At 44.1% G+C, this 27328-nt stretch overlaps 1 protein-coding gene across 2 annotated transcripts; it reads right to left on the minus strand.

The window, feature by feature from the left end:
* Window positions 1-6861: 6861 nt before the first annotated feature.
* On the minus strand, window positions 6862-26864 carry LOC138958702 (uncharacterized). Of its 2 annotated transcripts, none has more exons than XM_070329933.1 (6): window positions 26741-26864; window positions 23092-23576; window positions 22461-22562; window positions 18034-19103; window positions 9649-9716; window positions 6862-9200 (listed from the first exon to the last, which is right to left on the minus strand). In XM_070329933.1, exons 1-6 carry the CDS (start codon window positions 26751-26753, stop codon window positions 9136-9138), a joined length of 1803 nt encoding a protein of 600 aa, XP_070186034.1. In that variant the 5' UTR covers window positions 26754-26864; the 3' UTR covers window positions 6862-9135. The 2 variants fall into 2 exon arrangements, with proteins under 2 accessions (XP_070186034.1, XP_070186033.1); XM_070329932.1 differs by having other exon boundaries at window positions 26690-26855.
* Between the last annotated feature and the right edge of the window lie 464 nt (window positions 26865-27328).

Below are 27328 nucleotides of genomic sequence, written 5' to 3' on the forward strand. Positions count from 1 at the left end.
CGGTCCAGTAGTTTACTCTCAATCGCTCTACACACACACACGCACACACACATACACCACACCCTCGTCTCGATTCCCCCCTCTACGTTAAAACATTTAGTCAAAACTTGACTAAATGTAAAAATAACAAAGAAAACAAGTCGCGTGAAACGATATAAACACATTTAGTCAATCTGTAGGCATCAAACTTAAAGATCAACTCCAAAAACCAATCGTCGGCGTGACTACATTCAGATAGTCGCGGCTTACCATACCCGAAGACCGAGACGGGTCACGCTCGTCTCTGCGAAGCATGTGAACATTATACTCAAACTATTTTCTCTAATTCTGAGCGCGTTTTTAAAGTAACCATAACATATCAATATATTGTTGAAATCAGGGGAAGACGAGGAACACAATACAATGATTTTTAAATCTGTAAGTGATAATTTGTTTTCAATGACAACTTTAATGAGCAAACTAATTAACTAATGTTAAAGCTTCCGAGCTAAAATGCAATCCCATAGTTCGGACTGAGTCAAAGATTGCTTGACCAAAATTTCAATTCATTTGGTCGAAAAATGAGGGCGTGACAGTGCCGCCTCAACAATCACTAAAAGCCGGATATGACGTCATCAAAGGCATTGCTATTCAAAAATTGGTAAAAACTGGGGATATCATACCCAGGAACTCTCATGTGAAGTTTCATGAAGATCGGTCAAGTAGTTTTCTCGTATTACTTTATACACACACACTCATAAACAACCGGACCCTCATCTCGATTCCCCCACTTTGTTAAAACATTTAGTCAAAACTTGACTAAATATGATGTAAAAAGGAATGGCCATAAGAGATTCTGGAAATACCTTGCAACACTGATGGGAAGTACTGATAATCAGGCAAAAGCTGCATTTCCCCTCCAACCCCAAACCTTACCCCAACTGACGCCCCGGTTCCTATGTCTTTGCAAGGTTGTTTGCTTGTGTCACCCCGTATTTTGAACCCAGACAGCTTGGTGTCAAAACAGGCATACGGCGGGCCGCGTCAACACCTTGAGACCGAACAAGGTCAGGATTGGCTGGCTACCCGAACAATGATAACCCGGATAATGACAGGTATGCCCAGTGTACCACGTCAATTAAGATTCTGGCGGGAATCCAGGTTTTCACTGAGGTGTTGGAAGCGAGTTTCGCAATACATAGGCGACAATTACAGTGCCTTGACTGAGCTAATGTGTTGTCCGTGCAACTGGATGAGTCGACTACACTTTACCCTTGGCATTTGGGTTAAAAATCCAGGCCCGTATCGACCGATACAGTCATGACAAAAGATAAAATAAACACACTGACACGGACACACAAACACACACTGACAAACAAACACATACACACATAACAAACACACGCACACCGTGCCACACACGCACACCGTGCCACACACACACACACACACACACACACCAATAAACGGCAACCAAATAACAAGTCGCGTAAGGCGAAAATACAATATTTAGTCAAGTAGCTGCCATTTTTCAGCAAGACCGTATACTCGTAGCATCGTCAGTCCACCGCTCATGGCAAAGGCAGTGAAATTGACAAGAAGAGCGGGGTAGTAGTTGCGCTAAGAAGGATAGCACGCTTTTCTGTACCTCTCTTTGTTTTAACTTTCTGAGCGTGTTTTTAATCCAAACATATCATATCTATATGTTTTTGGAATCAGGAACCGACAAGGAATAAGATGAAAGTGTTTTTAAATTGATTTGGACAATTTAATTTTGATAATAATTTTTATATATTTAATTTTCAGAGCTTGTTTTTAATCCGAATATAACATATTTATATGTTTTTGGAATCAGCAAATGATGGAGAATAAGATAAACGTAAATTTGGATCGTTTTATAAATTTTTATTTTTTTTTTACAATTTTCAGATTTTTAATGACCAAAGTCATTAATTAATTTTTAAGCCACCAAGCTGAAATGCAATACCGAACCCCGGGCTTCGTCGAAGATTACTTGACCAAAATTTCAACCAATTTGGTTGAAAAATGAGGGCGTGACAGTGCCGCCTCAACTTTCACGAAAAGCCGGATATGACGTCATCAAAGACATTTATCAAAAAAATGAAAAAAACGTATGGGGATTTCATACCCAGGAACTCTCATGTCAAATTTCATAAAGATCGGTCCAGTAGTTTAGTCTGAATCGCTCTACACACACACACAGACACACACACACACACACATACACCACGACCCTCGTCTCGATTCCCCCCTCTACGTTAAAATATTTAGTCAAAACTTGACTAAATATAAAAAACTAAAAGCAACGATACAATCCCGCCTGTATTGAAAAGACGCTCTTTGAACCATCTAAAAGTGTTCCTGCATTGCAGCAGCCTCCAAGGCAAATACAGGCTGTTGAGAATGTTAAGTTTATAGAGGTTGAGGGACTATAAAAGGTAAGTCTTTATCGGAATCTGTCTCATGAATAGGGCCTCACATTACCGTCTGACACTATCCTCCCGCCGATATTATTAAAAACCACTGAGTAGAGTGGTGTCAAACCAGGAAATCGCGGTGTCATTTCAAAATTATACAGTCTGCATCAACTGCAGCATCACTTAAAACGAAACTCTTATCAAACTGATCAGTCTGAAATAAGCTACCCAGTCAGACATCAAGCAATTGATGTGTCTGTCATTTTCGACCGGTCTGAAAAAATCAACTTCAATTCAGCACATTCGGCATGGGCAGTTCAGCGTAACACCGAAACGTATTTCAAACGCCAAAAACTTTGCCCAAGATTCTTTGAAACTTCCGAAAATTGCCGAAAGGTTCATGGCTATAATCGAATAAGATAAACCCTGGTGCCACTATCGCTGCAATGAAGAACGACTATTGGTGAGAGAGTAAACAAAACCACAATTAGGGGAGACCGGGGCTAGTCCGCCTACTTTTATGCTTTTGGTAGCATAACTGGCGAGTTTGATGAATTAGAAGACTGATTTTTTATTTTACATCAAGACAAATGTGTAGCTGATATCAATGTGCAGACAGTTTTTATGTGCGCATGAACATTTATTGTACATACTGCTTTAAGTAGACCTACCCTAACGTAGGCGAACTTGCCCCAAGTCGGGGTAAGTCCGCCTACAGGGTGGGGCAAGTCCGCCGCTCTCATCCCCATAGTAGGTACAAGACTAGTAGTGGGTAAGCTTTAGTGGGAAAGCTTTTTTAATTCCCTTCAATATTTAGGTTCAAAAATGCCAATGACAAAATACGAAAGAATGTAACACAAAATTACGTTAGGGGAGACCGGGGCTAGTCCGCCTACTTTTATGCTACTTTTATGCTTTTGGTAGCATAACTGGCGAGTTTGATGAACTAGAAGACTGATTTTTTTTATTTTACATCAAGACAAATGTGTAGCTGATATCAATGTGCAGACAGTTTTTATGTGCGCATGAACATTTGTTGTACATACTGCTTACGGCGAACATGCCCCATGACAAATAGGCGGACTTGCCCCTGCACGGGCAGGCAACTCTAGTGCCAGATAACGAGCACAACATGGGAAGGAAGAAGCAAAACTTTCGTCAGAACTCGACCTTAATTAACGCACTTTCACTCGACACCAAGACTAAGTATTTGTTTTCAGAGGTAGACTAATGCATCAAAACCTAAGTCAACTTCTATGCATTCATGTTACAAAAATGAAGAAAAACACTTTTTGTGATCTGTACTCACGATATATGGGCGCGCAACCTCTGAACTTCTGCAGGATATGGGAAGAAGGGACACCACTCCCACATGGTGTGAATGACTAAAAGGTGGCAAACGTAAGAATAAACAGACAAAGACGGATGTGCCCCGGGGGCGGACTAGCCCCGGTCTCCCCTATAGTTAAACAACTAGTGAGTCTAGTTCCTGCTTCTTTTTTGACTGTGTGTTTGTTCAATAAAGTAGTTATTAACTTGTGACATTCAAAGTATAACTCGATCAAATATAGATGAGGAGATCAGGATGTGGGTCAGTGGATACTATGATATATGTATTGTACAAAACATAATAAAATAAACATCAAACCCTACCAATTACTCTTGACAACAATTCGTACTAAAACCAGATACATGTAGGTAGATATGGTCTGTCACTAGTGTCACCGTCGTCGGGGCTGGGATTATTAGCATTTCAGTCAAGTGAGAAGTGAGTCAATAGACGGCATTCCAGAGGTTTCTTTCTTTATTTATTTGGTGTTTAACGTCGTTTTCAACCACGAAGGTTATATCGCGACGGGGAAAGGGGGGGGGGGGGGGGGGGGAGATGGGAATTCCAGAGGTGTGAACTGAGTGGCCCGACAACCGAGATCAATTCTACTTTCAGCCCTCAGAGGAAACTTTCTTTCGAGGGTGTGGGAAAGTCATGACTGCTGGGCTAATCGAGAGGTAGAAAAACAGAGGACTCTTCAGTGTTACCGGCATTACCGTGTATGCGCGTGCGTACGTGAAGGTGTCAAGTTTGTATACGTATGAAGGTTTTGTGTAAATAAATGTCAGTCTCACGTGTGAGTCCGTGTGCTTGCGCGCGTTACTGAGTTTGCGTATGTCATATGCCAGTGTGCGTGTCTGTGACTGTGTGTGTGTGTGACTGTGCGTGACTGTGTGTGTGTGACTGTGTGTGTGTGTGTGTGACTGTGCGTGTGTGTGACTGTGTGACTCAGTGTGTGTGTGTGTGTGACTGTGACTGTGTGTGACTGTGCGTGACTGTGTGTGTGTGTGTGTGTGTGCGGCATGCACGATGTTCGTCTGCCTGTGTCCGACAGGATTCATCAACATCACGCCGTGGATGGTGGCACGCCTAGTTTTTTCCACCGCAGGAACAACACCCAATTCGTTCCCACGCAAGACGAACAACATGGTAGGTGTCTCCAAATTAATGCCTTAAAATAGTAGATAACCAGACTTTCTTGTATTGAAGTTTATATCATACTGTTCGGTACTTTATTTTGCATTGGATCAGCTAGTTGTCTTACCATTTACACTCTCGTGTACTACATAAAAGAAGAAATGTCATCAAGACAAGTCAGAAATACTGTCTCCCACGTTAAAAATGATGAAATAACACAAAGCACGGTCAACAGAAGGGCTTAAATCTTTTTGCTGGTCAAAGTCAAACTACTTGTGGATACTGCTCTTCATTTTTAAGTTTAAGCTTACCTTAGTTTAGACTCACGATCGGTTCAAAGATCAACAGTAAAATTTGACGAGGTAAGATCCCCCGCAGCTTGGTCAAAAATGCGGGGGACCTTATCTGGTGTCTGCGGGGGACCTTACCCACTGAGAATCGAGTACCACAAAATAACGCTAGATTAGAGCAGCTTATCCACGATGCTGGTGCCCAAAAACGCGCATACAAGGCTGCAAGGTATCGAAGATTAAACTGTGAGTATTAAAATAGTGCTTTAAATGGTAGTTCTAGGTTAATTTGTACGAAATTGAGACCTCTCTGTATAATTTTCACGGACTTCGGCAGAAAATCGAACGCCACTGTTCACGAGTACACAAGACATAAATTACATATTATACATATAGCCTCCTAGGCAATTCTGCTTTAGAATATCTATACTAAATAATGTGATTTGCCACAACGTACCTTCACAGGGCAAATTACGGCCTTTGCGAGATCTATAACAATTTTGCTTCCGCGTGCGGGGGAGCGAATTGGGTGTTGTTCCTGCGGTGGACAAAACTAGGCGTGCCACCATCCACGGCGTGAACTTGTCGAACACCTTGACGGAACAGGATGTATTGTACGGAGGAATTATCAGCGGTGTAAACGCACAGGTATTGAAAGCACCTGCTATTTGTTCTGTTTTCAGCGGTGAAATTGTTATCTACCGGCCAAGGGGCGTTTAAATTACACTAACAGCTAACGAGTACGAGGTTAAAATCCAGTGTGACAACTGACATCTTGGTCAAAAGTTCACAACCCCATGCATGTCTTACAGCTCGACCCTCCACCTACACATGACGATGACCAAAAAAAACAGGCGTAGGCTACCTGAATTACACCTGAACAAACCATGACTAAAGCTCGTCATTCGAAGAAAATTGACCGTCTTGAGATTCTTACTGATAGTGATTGCGACATAGGCTAGAAATTTTTGTTTGGTTACGCCCCTGAAAACGTTCCTCAGCCCTCATGTCCCCCCAACGACTCCCACAGTCAGGGGACTGATGATGATCTTTCTTTCTTTATTTGGTTTTCAACCACGAAGGTTATATTGCGACGGGGGAAGGGGGGAGATGGGATAGAGCCACTTGTCAATTGTTTCTTGTTCACAAAAGCACTAATGAAAAATTTGCTCCAGGGGCTTGCAAGTAGTACAAAATAACTGGGAGAATGCAAGTTTCCAGTACAAAGGACTTAACATTTCTTACATACTGCTTGACTAAAATCTTTACAAAAATTGACTATATTCTATACAAGAAACACTTAACAAGGGTAAAAGGAGAAACAGAATCCGTTAGTCGCCTCTTACGACATGCTGGGGAGCATCGGGTAAATTCTTCCCCCTAACCCGCGGGGGGTACTGATGATGATGACGATGATACATCATAATTATTGGCTCACAAATGTTCTCTTATCATTACAATAACAACTTATTCAAATTGTATTTCTATGAACCCAAAACAATCTGCGACATACATTTTCCTCGCCAAACTCTTGCACAACTGAGCGGCCTTGGCCGGCAATGTGGGTGGTCTAAGGGAGATAACGCCTTCCTATGGAGTTCTAACAGTTGTGTTATTATTTCCCATTGACACGTATTAATTGTTCATTTCTCACACGCATACACACCCACAAACAAACACCGGGGTATCACTTTGCTTTGATTACTGCATTTAATAAAAATGTTGAGTACAAGAAATCTGATCACATGCTAAGGCTGAAAAAGAGAGCGAAAGATCAATATGGTCTTTCTATATTTTTATTGTAAGTATCAGACTATACTCTTGTAAACTGATTTTTTTCGCCAGCAAATTTCCCCAACCCCAACCCAACTTCATTCACCTTCCCATCCAACCATCCCCTGAACCGTTTGCAAAAATATTGTCATACCCACACTCCTCTAAACATGCATGCATATACATACTGTAAAAATTGTGATAGACACACACAAACTCTTGCTGCCTTTTAGTAAACAATTCAACTTCCAAGAGAGGAAATGAAAGGAGAAAACCCAAGAAACATGCAAACGCCAAACTTTTCTACATTTTACATTTCATTAGTGTAGTACAGCATGCAAATTAACTAACCAAGTCCCAATAAAAATGTGTATTAGTTTTTACAAATCAAAAAAGAAAACCTTTGATTCAACTAATCATCTAAACAGAGCAATGCAACAAAATTAATACTGACAAGAAAAAAATATATATCTACTCAGTCAAATTATGTACACAGAAAGGCTGCACAAATTCAGCAACTGCACACTGAGTGTGTGTGTAAATACATTTTATAAATTTTCTGATATAAATTTGTTTAACAGTTGAAAAAATTCAACAGTTGAAAAACAAGCAAACCAGTAAGCACACACATTTGTCATAAAGATATGATTTAACTTAATTTCAAAGCAACCTTTCCTCCCTTTCATGCAAAAGCCTAAATCATCGTTTTTCCCATCAACAACACATCTATGGAATGCCTTGCCTGATGAAATCAAACTTATCGAATCCATAAGCCAATGTAAAAGATATTTAACTGCTAACGATCCAGTTGTGCCACCGTATTTTTGTATTGGAGAACGACAGGTCCAAGTGATTCACAGTAAATTAAGGTTAGGCATGACCGATTTAAACCAGCACCTAGTCGATAGGCATTTGAGCAATAATCCAGCGTGTGCCTGTGGCCACGCATCAGAAGACGTAAAACACTTTTATACGATAGACACCGAACCAGAACAATAAGTACTCTCCCCACTGATCAAATTACGATATCAACACTCTTATTTGGTGATGCAAGTTTGTCAAAAGAATTAAAGGAATCTGTTTTTGATAAAGTCCAGGAATATATTATTTCAACTGGCCGACTTGGGGCAAAACGAATTTGAGTGCAGTATGCCCCGGCCATTCATTATAGATAATTTAAGTCTAAATTTAATTAAGTTATAGCGATTGTTATTGGTATATGCAATTGTGATGTATACTTATGTACTCTCTCTCCCTCTTTCTCTCTCGCTTACTCTCTCTCTCTCCTCTCTCTCTTTCCCTTTTATATTCTTTGTCCATTCTATTGTCGTGTCCTGTCTCCATTATGCCGTTGCTTTTTGTCAAATATGTATATGTATATATATATGTATGTTTGCACATTTTGTTTGTTTCTCGTTTGTTTTGGTTTAAAAAGTACTTGTTGAAGTCTCGTCGCAAGTTATCGTAATCCATATGTTAAATTCTCCCGTTAGGGTCACCACCATAAGCTTGTCTGCTTGAGCTTGTTGATGATCCTTAACATGTATCATGTTCAAATACATATGAATTGTTGAATAAACACTGTTTAAACCAAAAGCCTAAATCACAAATAAGGGAGCAAAGGTTCAAAAAGATGTCGACAGATCATGGAAAAAATCAGAAGTCTGTCCAGTTGTTGGACTCGGTGCAGTGAGTTCACCATTTAAGACAGATCCAGACATGTGATTGAAAAATTGTAAAAAAAAAGACAAAAAACATTACAGTAGCGATTAAAATTAAAAACGGAGAAAAACTGCGCCCCTCCCCCACAGTATGTTTGAAAAAATGATGCAAAATCATGCAATGTGTTGATCTCAGCGAACGACAAGAAGATCTCAAGAATGATCCCTGGAGTCCTGAAATTGAGTGTATACGCCACCTAGCTGAACAAATCATGCCTGAGTTCAGAATGTAATACTGTAGCTGCCAAACTACTCAGCAGTAGCAGTCGAGATGGTTTCAAAGAAGAAAGGAGGCTGCCCAGTGTGAAAAGTAATGAATTTTAGGTCAAATCTCTCACACTGGTGTTCCTTCATTTCTCTCTTGCCCCAGCTGCCAAACTACTCAGCAGTAGCACAGCCAGGTTGGTTTCAAATAAAAATGTAATAACTGATGATTTGTATTCTTTGTCTGGTTCCGGTCTAATCTTTCACACTGGTGTTCCTGGGTCTTTCTCTTTCCCCAGGCGGTGACACACAAGTTGTGAGGAGTGACCTGCAAAGAAACCAAATCTGTTAAATGAGATTCTCAAAATATGCTTCCTATCTTAGAGATTTAATGCAGAAATGAGCTTATTTCGCTTTTGAAATTCATAAGCTGAGACTGACAGAAGCAGTTTCATGTCCCAAATTAAGACAATACGGCAATTAGCTTTTTTTCAGGGAGGGGGGGGGGGGGGGGAGATTTAGATCTTCCATTGAAAAATATTCAATCAAAAACTCATGTGTAGGGACATTTAAGTTCTACAATTTCTGCAAAAAAGTTTATTCAAGGATAAGATTAGTGGAGCGTAAATTATCATGCTATGGGTGATCACAACTTTTCATAAAATGTCAACAACAACAAAATGCTGTTTGGAACCCCCCCCCCCCCCCCCCCCCCCCCCCCCCAAAAAAAAAAAAAATAAAAAGCAGGTACAAAAACAAAACAAAAGGGAACGTACCTTCAAACAAGCTGTCAGCTCCATGGAGGCAGGACACAGCATAGTCACAGTCATTGGCCTTTTCAAACCTGAAACAGCACAGTAAATGGAAAATTTCTTAGTAAATTTTCATTTGATTAATATACTTACCCGAATCACATATAGCATTGACACAGTCTGAGATGCTAGGTACTGAAAACGCTTACCGGTACCTGTCTAACAAATTTAAAGGGAAGCAACCCATCCCAAAAAAGGCTGAAATAGCCATGGTAATGAGCAGACTCCCTGAGAGTTACCTCCCATATGGCTACTTCCTGTCTACCACCACGTGGCAAATCATACGGCTTTAAAGAAACTAAAACCATAAGCGGGGAAGGCGGGAGGGAATTCACTATGTGATTCGGGTAAGTATATTAATCAAATGAAAATTTACTAAGAAATTTTCCATTACTTACTCCGAATCACATACATGTATAGCAGATGGGAAAGAAATAAGATCAAACTCACCATCACATTCTGGCCAGAAACTGGCCGGCTGCTATGAGCGCAGGTAGCCCGCGAGAGCCATCCTGGCGAAGTGCAGAGACATCCCGAAGATAGTAATTAATAAAAATATCTTCAGAACGCCAATACGCAGTAGAGAGCACATCATCTAGACGTTTGGAACGTAGCACTGCTAGAGATGACGCCCATGCCCTTGTTTCATGGGCTCGAGCCGAGTCCAGGGGAAAAGCAGGCAGCGCCCCCCCCCCCCCCCCCCCTCTTTGTGTGACTCCAAACATAGGCTTGCCTTATAAGAGAAGTCACCCACCGGGCCAACGTAACCTTGAAAATGTCTTTCTCCCGTGCCGTAAGAAGAGAGAGAAATAACAGTTTCTGTGACTTAGACCGTACAGGCTGAGTGCGGGCTAAATACAATCGGAGCGCCCGAACAGGACAATTCACCAAATCAGGATCGTCCGGAGCCAACGCGTTGGTCAGAGCCTTGACACGAACCAACGGAGAGGCCTGCCCCGGAGACTGATTTTTGGCCAAAAAATCGGGACGGAAGTGCAAGGACACTGAGCCGTCCGATTCAAAAGAAATATCACCTGGCAGACCCGACAGGGCGTGGACCTCGCTACCCCGCCGGGCCGTCGCCAACAGAAGCAAAAAGAGTCTTTCGAGTCAGGTTGTGAAGACTAGCCTCCCTCAAAGGCTCAAATTCTGAGGAACGTAAAAATGCTAACACCAGGAACAGATCCCACTTAGGAGTAGGCAGTCTGGACCTGGCCTGCTTAAGAGCAGCACCCTTAATAACTGCCGCGATCACTCCCCCAACATTGATAGATCGTCCGATCTGCTTGAGTGTCGCGGAAATCGCTGAGCGCCGGACCCTCAAAGAGGAAACGGAAGCGCCCTGAGAAAACAGAAAAGAGAGGTGGTTGGCGACCTGCATAGAGCGAGGCGCAACCGAACTCACCCCCCTAGCAGAACACCAGGTGGCCCAGGACCTCCAGTGTGAGGCGTAAACAGACGCAGTGGATGCCCTATGAGAGTGGCCCACTAGGTCCAGCGTCAAAGATGACGCTCCAGAGCGCCTCAGTGAGTCCCGAACAACCTCCACACGTGAAGCTTCAGAAGACTGGGCTCCTCGTGTGGAACACCTGTTCGGGGCTGCACGAGTTCCCCTCTCACGAGTGAGAGAGGAATGGGAGGCCCGTGGGAGAGCCGGAGCAGGTCTGGAAACCAGACCTGCGACGGCCAAAGGGGGGCGACCAGAAGAAGAGTCGGCCCCTCCAGTTCCGCCTTTCGAATTACTCGGCTGAGTAATGGGAAAGGTGGGAAGGCGTACGCCTCCAGACCCGTCCAGGAAATGTCCAAAGCGTTCACCCGCCAAGCCTGAGGATCCGGGAATGGCGAGACGAACACCGGAAGCCTTTTAGAGAACCTTGTGGCAAACAGATCCACGAGAGGCTTTTGGACCTGGGCCCAAAGGCGAAGCAGTGCCCCGTGAGTGATGGTCCACTCTGACTGAAGCACCCTGTCGGAGCGACTGAGAGCGTCCGCCAGAGTGTTCAGCCTCCCTGGAAGGAACCTGGCGGGGATCATGATGTGGTGCAGAGCACACCACTTCAGAATCTCGCAGGCCCTGTCCGAGAGAGACGGGGACCGGTCGCAAGCCTCCCTGCTTGTTGAGATAAGCGGCCACAGTCGTGTTGTCTGTAAACAGACGAACATGCTTGGACTGCAGGGAGGGCAGAAACTCGGCCAGAGCTAGAGCTACCGCTTCTAGTTCCAGCAAGTTGATATGCCACTGGCTCTGTTCCGCCGACCACAGGCTTGACACCGTGTGTAGGTCCGTGTGTGCTCCCCACGGGGGCAGGGAAGCATCCGTGAAGAGATCCAAGTCTGGGGGTGGCAAAGCGATCGGCACTCCTCTGCAGACCCATTCCGTGTCCAACCACGGAAGGGTCGCGGACTGGAACCATCCCTGGAGAGGGACAAGGGCGTTCCAATCCACCTGAGGGGAGTCCACATATGGTTTCAGTGCCGCCTGAAAAGGCCGTTTGTGAACCCTGCCCAGAGGAACCAACAGAGCCATAGACTCCATCTGCCCCAAGATGGAGGCAAGAGACCGGAGGGAAGCCTGCAGGAGAGGCAAAGTGGAGTGAATCTGAGCTTGGAGCTTGTCCACTTGCCTCTGGGAGGGTTGGACCGTCCAAGAAACCGTGTCGAAAGACATCCCCAGATAGGTGAACGTCAGAGACGGAATCAACTCCGACTTTGATCGGTTGATCGAGAACCCCAACGAGTAGGCCTCTCGAAGAACCGACTGGGTATGCTGCGTGCAGCCTATCTGGGATTGGTTCAGGATGAGCCAATCGTCCAGATACACCCGCAGTCGAATACCCTGCGACCTCACCAGCGCGCAAAACTGTCTCACCACCATGGTAAAAATCCACGGAGCGAGAGACAGCCCGAAAGGGAATGCGCGGAACTGGTAGACCTGATCGCCCCACCGGAAATGAAGCCATTTCCGGTCGGAAGGATGCATAAGGATGTGGAAATATGCATCCGTCAGGTCTATGGAGGTCGCCCAATCTCCTGGGCGGAGAGAGTCCCTGACCGTGGCAGGCGTCTCCATCTTGAACTTGATCTCTCTCAAGAAAGTGTTGAGATGAGATAAGTCCAAGACCGGACGCCACGCCCCTGAAGCCTTGGGAACGGCGAAAAGACGCCCGTAGAATCCCAGAGAGCTTTGGTCCAGGACCCTCTCTACCGCACCCTTCTGCACCAGGGAGGCAATCTCCGTCTGAAGAACGGACCTTGCTTCCTTCGAGAAGGGGGGCTTGAAGAGCGGCGGCCACCGGGAAAGAGGTGCCTTCTCCTCCCGCCATAGCAGACGGAAGCCCGATCTCACTACTCCCACTATCCATTGGCTGTCTACAGAGACCATCCAATGGGAAAGTGCCCGGGAGGGGCCTCCCGCCATCACCGGAGTGGAAGGCGGAAGGGGGTGAGACCGGGAGCACTTCATTGGGGGTGAGGCTTGCTACCAGAGCCGCCACGCCCCCTCCCCGACGCAGTCCGTTTCTTGCCACCTCGAGACGACTGCTGAGCAGGTCTCTTGGACGCAGGCTTGGGCTGAGTCGATGACTGAGCCTTCCCCTGCTGGGAAGGCTTAGTCTGCCTCATACCCTGTAGAGCGAAGTCACAGAACTGCATGTCCTTCAGTGACCGTATCTCTTTCTGCCAAGCGTCTAGCGCCATTTGGCCGAACAGAGAACCCTCTACAACCGGGGAGACCCGTAAGGCGTCCCTGGTGGCCTGGTCCGAAAAATGCGAGTGGTCCAGAAACAGATCTCTTCTGCTCATCACAGCGTGTGAATATTGCAGGGAGGAGAGCCGCGTCTGTTCCTCGTTCACCCTAGCGAGGGCAGCGAGGAGAACAGAAATGTCGTCCGCATTCTGCTCTTCGCTAAGAGTGAACGGGACGAGAGAGTCGGTCATAGACCGGGACAGAGTCCTCACCAGAGTGTCAGAGATAGACGCGAGCTCAAGAAGCTGGCGCGCAAACTCCTCCAAGCTGATAAGCGTAGACTCTTTCACTGCCAAAACCGAGTCATTCCTGACCGGCTTGGACAAAAGAGGCAGAAGTTCCCTCGTCAATGGCAAAGTTGATCGAGGAAGCGAAAAGGAAGCGATCAGGTTCCGGTTGGAATTCGGCAAAATCAACTTCTGATGACCCGAAGAGACAAAAGAAGAGGATTGAGCCCCTGAAGCAACCCAAGGCTGTGCCTGTTCCGGAACTGGCCCAAAAGGAACCAGAAGCGGAACAGGCACCGCAGGAATATCACCACTCTGGCGCGAAGACTTAGCCAGCACCTGAGAAAGATGGTAAGCCACTGCCGGAGACTCCACAAACCGGAAGGAGGAATTCTCCTCCCTCTCGGGAAGGAAGTCGGCCATCGCTGAAGGCGGAACCGAAGTCGAAACTCCAGAAGCCGAAGCCCCTTCAGGGAAGTACCGGGATGTAACTTCCGCGGCCGAACCCAGAATGGTCTTGAGCCTAGACGGAAATCCCGTACGAAGGTCCTCGCTAACCAGTGACTGAACGTCCGACTGGTCCAGCGGAGGAAAATGACCGAAATCATCAACCACCGAAGCAGAAACGTCCGCGGACTGACCGGAAACCGGAAAGCCGTGACCCCAAAATTGTTCCCGGCTCAACCCTCGGCCAACAGGCAAAGAGAGAGCCGGAAAACCATCGGAAACTGCTGGAAGTGGGTGAGCGGAAGTCGAAATCCCGTCCGAGAAAGAAGACAACCGCCCTGGCTGAGGCACGGAATGTGCAACAGCTGAACGCTGTTGTTCCCTCTCCGGAATCCAAGCGGATGTACCCGGAAGAGGGGCAGCGTATCCGGCCAAAGCCGGAGAAGACTGCGGCCGGAAGCCGGAAAGCCTGGAGGCCAGTCTGTGGTCCATACCCTCACCGCAAGCTGAGCGAGAAGTGAGAGAAGGACCCGTGCTTCCGGCCGAAGCCGGAAATGCAGCGACCGTAAACGGAAGCTGCTGCTGAGCGCCGAAGTCCCGGACAGACAGGCAAGGACCGACACCAGCATAAAGCACAGGCTGGTTAACGACGTCCGCACCGACACGGGAAGACACGTCACCAGTACAATGCAGAGAGTGACTCTGCCCCAACGACCTGTCTCCCGGCAGGGAGTGTCCCAACGCCTCACGAGGGCTGTGGGACCAGGTCAACTTACTTGAATGTCCTTCGACAGAGGTGGAAACGGCAAAGACAGGAAGCTGCACTCCAGAACCGGAAGCCACAACCAGTGAAGAGAGGGACTGTACACCCCCCACGGAAGACGGCAGCGCAGGACTGACGAAACCAGAAGAGCGCTGCATCTCCTGTTGAACCAAAGACCGGATCTCTGGAACTAGAGACTTAAGTAACGAGGACACAAGAGACCACCATTTTCCGTCTAAGGACAGGGCACTGTGGACTGAAGAAACACCTCAAGAGACTGGGCCTTGCGGATGACGCACACTGTGAATGTGGCTCGGAAGAGCAAACTCCGGAGCACATTCTCCAGAACTGCCCCCATCTAGAGACAATACGCCAGAAGTTCTGGCAAGAAGAGACCAGTGTTGGAGCCAAACTCTGGGGTCCTGCCGACGAACTGCGCAAGACTGCGGACTTCCTGGCAGCCACTGGTCTGAGGATCTAGCACGGCCACCAACATCGAACGCAGAAGAAGAAGAAGAAGCGGCAAGAGGAGAAGGGTCGGTGTTTTGCGTCCCTAGAGTTTGATGGTTTTCATCACGACTAGATATTCCACTTCTATCTACGTGCCGTTTCTGCTAGCACAGAACTTCAACTTCTATTGGAACTTCAACGAGATACCACCTTCTCACAGTTACATGTTTGCTGAGGACGAGTCGTCAATTTCTCTTCGCCGTGCGGGGATGGTCTTCACCGCATAAAGTATTCGGCAAGGGGTTTGGATGGTGTGTCACTGTTGACGAACAGAGGCCATTCCAGGGAGGAAGCGGGTTTTGCTTCCATGAGAGTGCTACATTCATAGGCTTTTTGAGGTAATAAATCATTATTTAACGCTGTTGACGAGTCTGTGTTTGTGGAATGAAATACTCTCTGTTGTTCTTTCCAGGTTAGCGCATAATTTGCTCTCTGTGACGCTAAAATACTAATCTGTATATGGTTTTTGCAGATAGGGAGAGAAGGACGGAAAATGGCTGATTTGCTGTTGTAAAAAGTCCGTTTGTGCAGGCCCACGTGCTCGATGAGATATGTAAAGATGACATGTTTAAAGGTGGAGGTTGAGGGGTAGCTGGCATGTTTAGTGCACCGATGCTTTCTGTTGCAGCCTTTCTATCTTCTGTTCGGCTGCCTATCTGCGGGACACTGCTAGCTGCAGACGCTGTAACTGGGGAGTGATGTAACCAGCTAACCGGCTAACCAGCAAACCGGCTAACCAGCTAACCAGCGACTGGGTGCGGTGCCTGATGTCTCCACAGTTCCCTGCTTCGTCACCACGCTAACCAGCTTTTCATTCGACGGAGCAGTTGTGGAGACTAAAGACAAATTACAGGCCGTCCACCCAGTGGCAAAAGAAAGCTAAGTGCACCATGTCTGTGCACCCCGTTGACCACCGTTGTCATTTTTTCTATCTGTGATTATATTCGAGTAGTGACAACGTGGGGTGTGTGACACCTGCATTAATTAACTAGCACTTTTGAGCAGAACAGTTATATTTTCCTAACTTTACACGGGATCAGCGTGTTACTATAATTTTCTATATTCTAACTGGCATTTTGTCAGTGACCATTGGTTTTACGTTGTTTTGAACGTAAAAGAACATTTTGGGAGTGAAGTCTCGAGGGAGGTGGCGAGTTATTACATAAACAGGCGTCTGAAACTTATACTTTTGTTGTCTCTACTTAATTGTATGACTGCGAGAGTGGATCGTGGTGTGGTTAGTTAGTTAGAAGTAACTAACCGTTTCATAATCACCTTAAGATAGTGTTGCGGGCTTCATCCGAAACCACCACAACAGGCTTAGAAGAGGACGACTTGGGCTTGATCTTACCCTTAACGTCGGCCTTACCCTTACGCTTGTCAGAGTCAGCCATAATGACTAACCAAAAAGCACAAACATAAGTCAAAACATCAATGGAAAAAACGTAAGTTCAAAACGGACAGAAAATCTGTAAACAAAACGAATGTACAAAAAACAACAACCAAGCTTGCAAACAAAAAGCAGAAGCAAGCACCGGTTACATGCCAAAACAACAACCGTCAGCAAAGCTAACGAAATACAAATGGCGGCAACAACAACAGCTACTGATAACCAAGTCCAAAGGACGAACTATCAGCAACCAAACTGCAAAGAACGATTGCAAAATAACAAATATGAACGAGCTCACCAACTGGAGCCCGCACGGGAGAACGACAGGTTACGCGGCAGGTAGGTGACAAGCTCACACAAGACAGCCGCTGTTAGCGAAAAATTCAGAACACCCTCACTCAAGGCTGCTGAAAAGTCGTATGATTTGCCACGTGGTGGTAGACAGGAAGTAGCCATATGGGAGGTAACTCTCAGGGAGTCTGCTCATTACCATGGCTATTTCAGCCTTTTTTGGGATGGGTTGCTTCCCTTTAAATTTGTTAGACAGGTAAGCGTTTTCAGTACCTAGCATCTCAGACTGTGTCAATGCTATATGTGATTCGGAGTAAGAATATGTAATTTAATGCACAATTAACTGACTGTCTTCTATTAAAAGCTTGCTCTCATTTCACCCGTCTCGCAAATGGGCAACAGTCCCGAGAACCAGCACAACCTAAAAAATGAATCTTTAACTATCCAAACCTTTCCCTACCCAGCATAAAACAAAACCAAAACTACTACATTTGTATCAAATTGGGCGGGGATGTAGCTCAGTCGGTAGCGCGCTGGATTTGTATCCAGTTGGCCGCTGTCAGCTTGAGTTCATCCCCACGTTCGGCGAGAGATTTATTTCTCAGAGTCAACTTTGTGTGCAGACTTTCCTCGGTGTCCGAACACCCCCGTGTGTACACGCAAGCACAAGACCAAGTGCGCACGAAAAAGATCCTGTAATCCATGTCAGAGTTCGGTGGGTTATAGAAACACGAAAATACCCAGCATGCTTCCTCCGAAAACGGCGTATGGCTGCCTAAATGGCGGGGTAAAAAACGGTCATACACGTAAAATTTCACTCGTGCAAAAAACACGAGTGTACGTGGGAGTTTCAGCCCACGAACGCAGAAGAAGAAGTATCAAATCAAACCTTTAAATCCATGGAATAAGAGCACAAAAACGGATCTGCTTCAGACGGGAATAGGTAATTGAACAGTTAAGACAGAACAAAACGTACATGAATCGCCAGACGTTGGCTCCTTTTTGCGACTTCTTCTCGGAGTCCACAATCTTTCCAAAGGCAGCCAAGTAGTCCTTCAGCTCTCCCCCACAGTTCTTAGGCACGTTCTCAACTTGTAGCACCAGAGGTCCATCCAGTTTCCAGCTGCCATAAACCTTCTTCTTGGTCTTGGAGATTTCCTTGGTTTCAGGGGCAGAGGCACCACCACCTTTTGCTTGCCTGTTGCTGCTTTCTCCAGCTTTGCTGCCACCTTCCTGAGTTTTTATGCTGTTTTTGTTACTATCAAGTTTGACAAGTGCCTCACCGTTTTCTTCGCTTTCTGCTTTCCCTGTGTAAACAACACCATCTTCCCGAGTTTGTTGGTCCTGACAATCAGCAGCCTTTTTATCCATTGTTTCCTTCACTACAGCAGGCTCACCTTCCTTTTGTTTCAAATTTTCATCATCAATATCCTCCACATTTAATGCGTCCTGAGAAGAAGTTCTTGAGTGTAGATCTGATTCTGATAAGCCAGCATAGCTATTGTTCTTGTTCATTTTCAGGAAAGACTCAGCCCTGGCAGATTTGCCGTCTATTTTCATTTCAGATGTAGCCGCTGGCTCACTGGATTCCTCTTCATCAGTGCTAAAACTCAAACTGTTCAAGCTCTCTTCATTTTGTTTGCTACTGCAGGGCTGCTTGCTGTTTAAAGCTACATCTACAGCCTCAGAAGTTTGCTGTGTGAGAACACTCAAAGCCAAAGCATCACGTGTTGGGTCTTCTGCATCCTGAAAAGCCTCTGGTGGGATTGAATCTTTCTGCTGGGCCTTTTGCTTGCCTCTTCCACGTTTAGTTCTGGATAACGAAGGCAATCTCGTGTTAGTGGAGCTGCCTGCTGAAAGAGCTGGGAAATCGTCCTGAGATTTGGAATTGTAATTGGTGGGTTGGGTCGGCACCGAATAGAACTCGCAGTCGACTCTGCTGTCGAGCAGCAATGAAGTAGGCTTTGTTGGGTTCTTGTGTGTGTCTTGAGAAGTGGTAGACGTCTCTTCTTGCTCTGTACCACTGCTGGTATTTCTCAAGGCACCCTGGCATGAACAAAAACAAAAACAAGAAGGGCAAAGCCCATACGACTCACATGCTTTACACATTTTTCCTACCAAAATACATGTGACCTTGACCCAAGGTCAAGGTCATCCAAGGTCATGCAACACAAAGCTGTTAATTCAAGACATAGGAAGTACAATGGTGCTTATTGGCTCTTTCTACCATGAGATATGGTCACTTTTAGTAGTTCACTACCTTATTTTGGTCACATTTCATAAGGGTCAAAGTGACCTTGACCTTGATCATATGTGACCAAATGTGTCTCATGATGAAAGCATAACATGTGCCCCACATAATTTTTAAGTTTGAAACAGTTATCTTCCATAGTTCAGGGTCAAGGTCACTTCAAAATATGTATACAATCCAACTTTGAAGAGCTCCTGTGACCTTGACCTTGAAGCAAGGTAAACCAAACTGGTATCAAAAGATGGGGCTTACTTTGCCCTATATATCATATATAGGTGAGGTATTGAATCTCAAAAACTTCAGAGAAAATGTGAAAAATAGCTGTTTTTTAGGCAACATTTATGGCCCCTGCGACCTTGACCTTGAAGCAAGGTCAAGATGCTATGTATGTTTTTTGGGGCCTTGTCATCATACACCATCTTGCCAAATTTGGTACTGATAGACTGAATAGTGTCCAAGAAATATCCAACGTTAAAGTTTTCCGGACGGACGGACGGACGTCCGGACGGACGACTCGGGTGAGTACATAGACTCACTTTTGCTTCGCATGTGAGTCAACAAGTGCAGAATAACTTACATTTACACTGACAGACACTGTCAAAGATAAGTGGAGGTCTGAGGAGTCAAACTAAGGCTCATTCACTCGGATTGCTTAGTCAGATTACCACGCAATACAGATTTTTACAGACTCAAGATTAACTGAAAGGAATAAGTCGCATGAAGCGATATCAAACCATTTAGTCAATCTGTCGGCCTGGAACTAAAACATTTGATACAAAAATGAGGGCGTGACACGGACACTGTGACAGTGCCGCCTCAACTTTCACAAAAGCCGGACATGACGTCATCAAAGACAATTATCAACCAGTCGCGTGAAGCGATATAACAACATTTAGTCAAGCTGTCAGCATCAAAGTAACAGATTAACACCAACAAACAGTCATCGCCGAGACTATATTACAGATAGTCTCGACTAACCACACACGGGTCACGCTCGTCTCCACGTAGTGTGCAAACGTAGTACTTAGGCCTACTTAAACCTATTTTCTGTAATTCTGAGCACATTTTAGAGTAAACATGACATATCTATATATTTTTGAATTCAGGAGAAGATGAGGAATACAACGCAATCATTTTAAATGTGTTCGTGAAAAATCGATTTTAATGACAACTTTAATGAGCAAACTGATTAATTCATTGTTAAGCCTCCAAACTGAAATTTCTTTCTTTATTTGGTGTTTAACGTCGTTTTCAACCGTTCAAGGTTATATCGCGACGGGGAAAGGGGGGCGGATGGGATAGAGCCACTTGTTAATTGTTCACAAAAGCACTAATCAAAAAATTGCTCCAGGGGCTTGCAACGTAGTACAATATATGACCTTACTGGGAGAATGCAAGTTTACAGTACAAAGGACTTAACATTTCTTACATACTGCTTGACTAAAATCTTTACAAACATTGACTATATTCTATACAAGAAACACTTAACAAGGGTAAAAGGAGAAACAGAATCCGTTAGTCGCCTCTTACGACATGCTGGGGAGCATCGGGTAAATTTTTCCCCCTAACCCGCGGGGGGTCCAAACTGAAATGCAATACCAAAGTCCGGGCTTCGTCGAAGATTACTTGACCAAAATTTCAACCAATTTGGTTGAAAAATGAGAGCGTGACAGTGCTGCCTCAACTTTCACAAAAAGCCGGATATGATGTCATCAAAGACATTTTTAAAAACACTGAAAAAAATGTCTGGGGATATTATACTCAGGAACTCTCATGTAAAGTTTCATGAAAATCGGTCCGGAAGATTTCTCTGAATCCCTGTACACACACGCACACACCACGACCCTCGTCTCGATTCCCCGTCTATGTTAAAACATTTAGTCAAAACTTGACTAAATGTAAAAAAAGAAAAATGGTTTAGATCTAAAATTTGTATGTAAAGTGTCATGAAGATCGGTCCAGTAGTTTTCTTGGAATTGCTCTACACAAACAGACATACACACAAATCCTGCTTTCAGAACTGTACTTTTTTCTTTATTTTTTGCAGAACACATCATAGAAAATATTGTTTCTCACCTCAGACTCAGATATATATATAGAGGTTACAGCACGAGTGTTTTTTTTATATGGCTTGTATTTCAGTCAAGACCCAGCGGATGAATATCAATGGACTCACGAGCCTCTGGCGAGTGAGTCCCTTTGATATTCCCGCTGGGTCTTGACTAAAATACAAGCCATATAAAAAATTACGAGTGTTGTAACCTGTTATATCCCATGAAGATCTAAAACAACAAAGTGTGACGGAAACATCAAGCTTTAGTTGTCTGTTCAGATGAGGCACCTCTGCACATACCTTATTCTAAAGGCACATCTGTTGATCTATGTCAAGTCGGTGCATAATGGTGGCTTGGTTGTCCCCGTCAGTTTAAAGCCTCTTACACGGATTTGACTGAATACCTAGTGGTTACACACGCATCTCCTGAGATCTTGGACACCTTCATCGTCTATAGGGCCTACTGCACCGCAGAAGAGCTAGAAATACTCGCAAAATGCATTAAACAGCTTGTCCAGAGAACACTCGTAGTCGATGTACCGATAAGGGCGTGTGTACCGGGCACGCTGTAACTTCACATGAGCATAGTCTGAACATAGCAGTGCTGGTCGGACGGACTGGGTTTTTAACGATTGCTAGTTTGACTTTTGTTTTAGTTGAGAGCACGAGCACACACACTCAATCACATACGGCTTGTCACGTTGATCACAAGAGAGAAATAGAACAGCGAATAGAAGGAAACATAACAGATTACGTCCCCTTAATATGACGCGATGGACGACAGACGTCATGAAATCTATGACGCTACGATGATAGTCTCGGCAAGTCGAGACTAAAACTCAGCTATAACACTGAACACTCTCGCGCAAGTTCTCAAAAGCGTGGTTACCCCTTACACATCCGGTCTATAGGTACATGTGCATTTTGGAATGTCAAGGACGACAGAAAGTAGAGCCAGCTATGATGTATTTCATGCACCCTTATTTATCCTCTATTTTATGTGTTATAAGAGTGCAATAGTTACATCATAGATGTAACAAGAGAACAATGGAAATACAAGAAATATACCTTGAGTAAATTTACAGAGACAATTACCTACCAAGTCAGTTTCAAAGGTGCTGGACTGCATTTCCAGGAGCTTACCACGACCACAACCTACAGGGCGTTCAGTTCTGGTTCTGAACTGGCTCTCCAGAAGAATCTGCCGAACAAAAATCACAAAATTTACCATTAATATTTCAAGTCATATGCAAGAAAACTCGGCTTTCATTTTCAAAAACAAAACAAAATGAAAAATATTCACAGCTAATTTGAATTTCCATAAACTTACCATTCTTCTTTTTTGATTCTTGAATTTGAAACAGCATTCTATCCGTTTCAGATCGATGTTTTTTAAATCAATCAGCATTTTCTATAAACTGACGAGGAAAACCACAAAAGTGTTTCATCCTGTGGAGAATGGTGACCATTTTACAAGTGGCATCAAAGTGTTAATTGGTAGCAAATGGGTTTACAGGAGACGAGTTTATCACTATCAGGTACACAAAAAGTTCTTCAATTTGCAATGACTGTATTTCAGAGTTTTCACTTCCTCTAGCACTGTAATTCTAGCAGGTCAATGCTTCCTGACTGTTATGTGTGTAGCCAGATTGTTTTGTCAGTGTAACACTAACACTAAGTAACATTAACATGCACTCTGTCTCTCTCTTTGTTTTACACATTATACATACATCCAGCATGTTGACATCTCCTCCAGCAAAACCTTCTTTTTGGAACTTCTTTGGAAGTCTTGGAAGTGTAATATCTGTCAGACATTTTCCTCTGCCATAGCAGCAGGTAGAAGAGAGCTGATCAGAAGAAATCTCCTCAGACCGTTCACTTTCAAAAAAACGCAACACTTCCAAATCTAGCTGTGTTTCCCTGTCAAATTCCACAAGTTCAGTCAAGTTGCTGGCTGAGGAAGTGATGCTTCTTCTCTCTCTGGAGCCATCAGCAGTGTTTGGTATTCTGGTGGTATTTTTCTTGACATTAGGCCTAGTGTCTGCAAAACGTTGGTTCTTGGTGCTTTCTCTCTCTCTAGATCCATGAGCAGAGTTGGGTTCTCGAGCAGTTCCAGACATTCTGTCATTTCTCACGAGGTCGGTTTCTTCAGATCTTTCAGTTTCACTTACTGTATCCTCTTGTGATTCTTTAGTCATTGTTGATGGGCTGATTTCTGAAAAAAGAAAACACTGTTACATACTGAAAATGATGCATGAAACCCAAAACGGCACCACACACTGTTCTGAAAACACTCTGAATGAATCTATAAATATTATATATTATGTGCTACAAAGTGATCATAATTTGTGCCGATATTATAGATCTACACAATATCAGATTTTACGCAAAGCAGCAGTTTATTTTGTGCACAGATTTGTATCACGGTCACAGATTCATCAAACACTTTTCCCAAAGATCTTTTTAATTTTTATATATCCATGGTGAAGTTGCACATGATCACATAATCAACACTGCGATTGTGAGTCATCCATGGATTTTATAGGTGAGACGGGCAATATCCCAGATTTAGCCTTGTGTGACCTTTATTGACATCACACTGAATCTGTGAATGAATCTCCAAATGTTCAGTCAGTTCACTCTTCTTTCAGTTTCAGTATGTGACGTAATATGTCCATGGGGCTATAATATATGTGGAGCGTGGCGACAGAGCCTTAGCATCTCCCATTGTAAAAATCGCACATTATGAGTTTGGCATTAAGAGTTAAGTGATTGAACTCGATCCCATGTTACACTACAGTTGTTACAAGCAATCAGTTTTAATTGTCTCTCTGACCAGCGCATACTAAAAGTGAACATCTGAGATCAAAGGTTACATACCTGTGAAATGTATTCCTATTCTTTGATAAAATACATACTCACGCTGTCTCACCAAAAACTCAAGGTGCATAATAATTAAAACATGTCAAATAACATTAGGCCAAACAAAAAAATAGGTGTGGTTACGGTAACATAGCCAAAAAAAATAGGGTAGGTAGGTAGGCAATCACTTTTTTTTTTTTTAACTTTTTTTTCTAATGTGTACAAATTAAACCTACTTGACAGGGAAATAAGTGTGCGACTCGGGCGCTTTCGCTTTCATTGCGTTTTTTGCACTCGTTTTTTTGTTTGTTTTTGTTTGACAAATGTAATAAAAAGTTATAGGATCGGCCCCTAAAATTAGGGTAGGTCGGGTTACCGTAACCACACCTATTTTTTTTTTAGGCCTTAACAACACGTGATTTAATGGATGGGAAACGCAGTATGCCGAGTATTCTTTTTCTTTATCTTCATCCTTTAAGCGGCCTCAATCGTCTTATTAGTTATTCTGCCACCTTTTGGATATTGAAATAACTGGTGATAGAAAGTTGTTGTATGAAGTCTTATATCGCGCGCGTATCTCCAGACTCGGACTCAAGGCGCAGGGATCTATTTATGCCGTGTGAGATGGAATTTTTTACACAATACATCACGCATTCACATCGGCCAGCAGATCGCAGCCATTTCGGCGCATATCCTACTTTTCACGGCCTATTATTCCAAGTCACACGGGTATTTTGGTGGACATTTTTTTTATCTATGCCTATACAATTTTGCCAGGAAAGACCCTTTTGTCAATCGTGGGATCTTTAACGTGCACACCCCAAATGTAATGTACACGAAGGGACCTCGGTTTTTCGTCTCATCCGAAAGACTAGCACTTGAACCCACCACCTAGGTTAGGAAAGGGGGGAGAAAATTGCTAACGCCCTGACCCAGGGTCGAACTCGCAACCTCTCGCTTCCGAGCGCAAGTGCGTTACCACTCGGCCACCCAGTCCAGAAAGATAAAAGACTTATAGATAGTTGAGAAGGGATCTGTAAAACTAGATTTTAAAAGAACTATAGTACTTTAGTAGTTATAGTACAAGTATGTCCTAGACTATGTGGGTTTTATCAGCACTGGGCTACTAGTACTACGCTTTCGACCGGAGGCTAACTGATTTCGACCAGCTCTAGTGCTTAGCCGAGCCCAAAAGTGAATAAAAAAACCCACAAAGTGGTCTAAGAGAGTGGGAGGGGAGGGGGGATTCTTTTTCTTCTGTGCTGCCCCTGCGCACCACAACCTCAAGCATTGACATTCATGGGTCCGACTAAACTACGCGCCAGCACGCGCTACCTTGAACCATAGCACTTATATACTTTATTTTTATATTTCTAGTTAGTTCATCGTCCATTCTCACATAATACAAAATTTCAAACTTCAATGATGAAAATTACGGAAGTTATGACGAGTTTTAGGAGAGAGTATGCACATCTTGAACACACGGCCAGTTTGGCCTTGACACCGAACGATTCAAGGGGGGCAATCTCAGTCATCTGAAAGAGGGAAATCCAAACGCAATCCGCCTTGTTCGATTTTATGGGCTTGGACGATAGAGAAAAATAAGAAAAGCAAAAGCTGGAGTCCAGTCTGGACAAAACTGCTATCAAGAACGCAGAATTGATTTTTTCTGAGTTTTTTTTAAGCCGTAAGCGCCATGTTTATCGGAGCAGGAAACTCTTCCAGAGTGAGGCCCCTTTGTTGGTTTCACTGCGGCCGCCAGCAGTTATGAGAAATTCAAAATGAGAAATGGCGCTTACGGCTAAAAAAAAAACTCAGAAAAAATCAATTCTGCGTTCTTGATAGCAGTTTCGTCCAGACTGGACTCCAACCTTTGCTTTTCTTATTTTTCTCTATCGTCCAAGCCCATAAAATCGAACAAGGCGGATTGCGTTTGGATTTCCCTCTTTCAGATGACTGAGATTGCCCCCCTTGAATCGTTCGGTGTCAAGGCCAGTTATTGGCCGTGTGTTCAAGATGAGAGTATGCACTACTCTCAAGTCCGACGATTTCCGCCATTGACTAAACAACGCGCTACCACCTGTCATAACTACCGTAATTTTCAACATTCAGTTGTGAAATTTTGTATTATGTAAGAATGGACGATGATCTAACAAGAAATATAAAAATAAAGTATGTAAGTGCTATGGATCAAGGTAGCGTCCACTCCAAAGTGGTAGCGCGCTGTTTAGTCAATGGCGGATATCGTCGGACTTGAGAGTAGTGCATAAGATCTCCTTAAACTCGTCATAACTTCCGTAATTTTCATCATTGAAGTTTAAAATTTTGTATTATGTAAGAATGGACGATGATCTAACAAGAAAATAAAGTATATAAGTGCTATGGTTCAAGGTAGCGCGTGCTGGCGCGTAGTTTAGTCGGGCCGACATTCATTATTGTCAATTTAAGGCCAAAGTAAGTTACTACCTTCAAAAGGAAAAGCAGTATCTCCCGGCCCATACTCTTTCAGCAAATTACCTTCGATGATCATAAGTGATTCTGGTGTGCCTCAAATAAAACTTTGGAGAATGCGATCATCGAATATTCATAGTTCTGCTTGTTCTCGGACTCACAGATTCCCGGTTCTTCTTGTGAGTTACCGTTCTTCAGGAAGGGAGATCACTCTGTTCCACTTCAAGCAGACAAACAGAAACAATGGCGACTCAAATGACTTTTCAATCACGGGGGAGTGGCGTCAAACCACCAGAAAAGGGCAGTTTTCCACTCGACCACGATGGTAAGCACGAGTGACAGAATCTGGCATTAATCTTCGTTGATCCCTTGCATGAGAAATGTGAGATAAGCAGTGCCTTACCAGTTAGCTAGGTTATGCATGGAAACGAAACAAACTTTCAGTTTCACTGAAGTGAACTGTGAAGGCCTTGAATACTAGGTATGATTGGGTTTAACTAATGACTACACGACAAAAGCTATGATTTTGTCAATCTTTAGTCCTTTTGTTTAATATCAGCTGTGAAGAAAAACATCTTCAGACTAGTCGATGATCGGAAACTCTGTCAACCCCAAAGCCTTCTGGTCTTACGTGAAATCCAAAACAAAATGTCG

Source organism: Littorina saxatilis, linkage group LG2 (genome assembly GCF_037325665.1).
Source record: "Littorina saxatilis isolate snail1 linkage group LG2, US_GU_Lsax_2.0, whole genome shotgun sequence".
NCBI classification, from domain to species: Eukaryota; Metazoa; Mollusca; class Gastropoda; order Littorinimorpha; family Littorinidae; genus Littorina; species Littorina saxatilis.